Source organism: Olea europaea, unplaced genomic scaffold, assembly GCF_002742605.1.
Source record: "Olea europaea var. sylvestris unplaced genomic scaffold, O_europaea_v1 scaffold21550, whole genome shotgun sequence".
Classification (NCBI taxonomy): Eukaryota; Viridiplantae; Streptophyta; class Magnoliopsida; order Lamiales; family Oleaceae; genus Olea; species Olea europaea.
Genome location: NW_019239535.1, coordinates 1 through 1831, shown reverse-complemented (window position 1 = coordinate 1831; position 1831 = coordinate 1). Strand labels below are relative to the sequence as shown.

At 33.5% G+C, this 1831-nt stretch overlaps 1 protein-coding gene across 1 annotated transcript; it reads left to right on the top strand.

Annotated features, from left to right (window-relative positions):
* Positions 1-79: 79 nt before the first annotated feature.
* LOC111380509 (circumsporozoite protein-like) lies at positions 80-1087 on the top strand. The gene is made up of 2 exons (XM_023004091.1): positions 80-409; positions 998-1087. Exons 1-2 carry the CDS (start codon positions 80-82, stop codon positions 1085-1087), a joined length of 420 nt encoding a protein of 139 aa, XP_022859859.1.
* The last annotated feature ends 744 nt before the right edge of the window (positions 1088-1831 follow it).

Here is a 1831-nt window from a genome sequence, read left to right as displayed (position 1 = left end):
AGGCGTATGGCACTCGCAAGGAAATTTTTCCAACTTAGTTCATCCTGGTTTCTTTCCAAATGCAAGTGCAAGCGCATCAATGAACGTTCAAGGAAATTTTCCCAACACAGTTAATCCTGATTATTTTCCAAATGCTGATCCAAATACAAGTGCATCAATGCAGCCTCAAGAAGATTTTTCCAACACAGTTCATCCTGATTTTTTTACAAATGAAATTGCGAATGCAGATCCAAATTTAGATTTTCCCAGCACAGTTCATCCTGGTTTTTTCTCAAATGAAAATGCGATTGCCTATCCAAATGCAGATTTTCCCAGCACAATCTATCCTGGTTTTTCTCCAAATGCAAACGCAAATTCAGACGCAGATCCAAATGCAAGGGCAGGTGCATCAAGCAGTGGAGCTGGACACGTTGGTGCTTGTTTTTACAACCCATTTTTTATGGGTAGAAGCTAATTTTAATTAATGACAACATTAGCAGACAATAATGGTTTTTGATTTTTTTGTCTGCACTTCTTGATGTTTTGAAGTTACATGTGATGTAACAATCTTTAGTTATATGTATTTAAAGAATAAATTAATGTTGTCACTTTGTTTTTAACCTGTGTACTCCAGTGCAATGTCTGAGATTAATTGTTCGATGATGATAGAAGTCAATTGATTTTTAATCATTTTATATTTTTATTTAAATATTTGTGGATTGTGATGTTTCTGATGTCAAGAAAGAATAAAAATTTGAAAACTCAGTCTTTTTTTCTTTTTTTATCAAAATTTGCTATCCATGAGATTCGATGGAATTTTTTTGAAATAAATGGTTTTGAATATATTTTAATGATGTAAAATGTAAGTGTGCGCGAATTATTTGTCTTACGATTGATTGAATACATATTCATTAATTACCTCTTGCGAGAAAGATTGATAAATTTCATCATAATTAATTAACTTTAATAAATATTTGTCTTGTTAAGATATAACATTCACTTAGATGCACATTTTAAGATAATGGTATCAGACTTCAGTATTTACAAGTATATAAACAAATACACGCAACGTGGCTGGAGTATTGGTAATGCCTTAAAAGGTGTGTAGATACACGTGTTGGGATGGTGATCTTGAACTTCAACATGTGCACAACGTGGCTATAGAGCCTTGATAACACATTAACGGCACACAATATTTAACACTTTTGCATGCTCACGTTGGTGGTGCATTAATATACACGAGTATTTAGCATTTTTGCATGTTTAAATTGCTTATATATTGATTAAAAAGGTCAATTCATTTAATCGTCATTGTTGAGATTGGACTCTTTGGATTAATTTCTTTAACCAATTGATAATACTAAACCTCCAAAAATGAAAAGTTAAAGATAAAATTGTTGAATGAATTATGTATTCCATTCTTGTACAAGCGCACTCAAGCATCAGCGACTTGCTTTTGTTGCTTTACTACCATATAACAAAATTTTAAAGAATTCAAATCCCGAAAAAACTGGCTACTTCTTCCTACAACGCATACCCCCTCGCCGGGCCCTCCAAAAGTAAAATCTGCTATAACTAATGAAGAAATGCAGTTCATAATCTGTTCATTCCCATACAATCTATACAGTGTTTATTTTAATATTTGCCAGTTGTATTATTTCACTCTCTTTAATTGATAGTAGTGAGGGGAACTCGGGAGTCTCTCGCAGTCTCCAAAATATTCTTTGCCTCTCCATTCCCTACTTGTTTCAGGGATTTTGCACCCCAAAATATCTTTAGCAATTCTTCAAAAGATGGGGCTCGGAGTTCTTCTATGGAAGCAGCGCTCGGAAGATTAAAGGATTTCTTTCTC

Coding starts and splice junctions, on each gene's coding strand:
- LOC111380509 (XM_023004091.1), top strand. CDS start 80: ATGAACGTTCAAGGAAATTTTCCCAACACAGTTAATCCTGATTATTTT. Junction 410..997: donor CAAGCAGTGGAGCTGGACAC/GTTGGTGCTTGT, acceptor GCACATTTTAAG/ATAATGGTATCAGACTTCAG.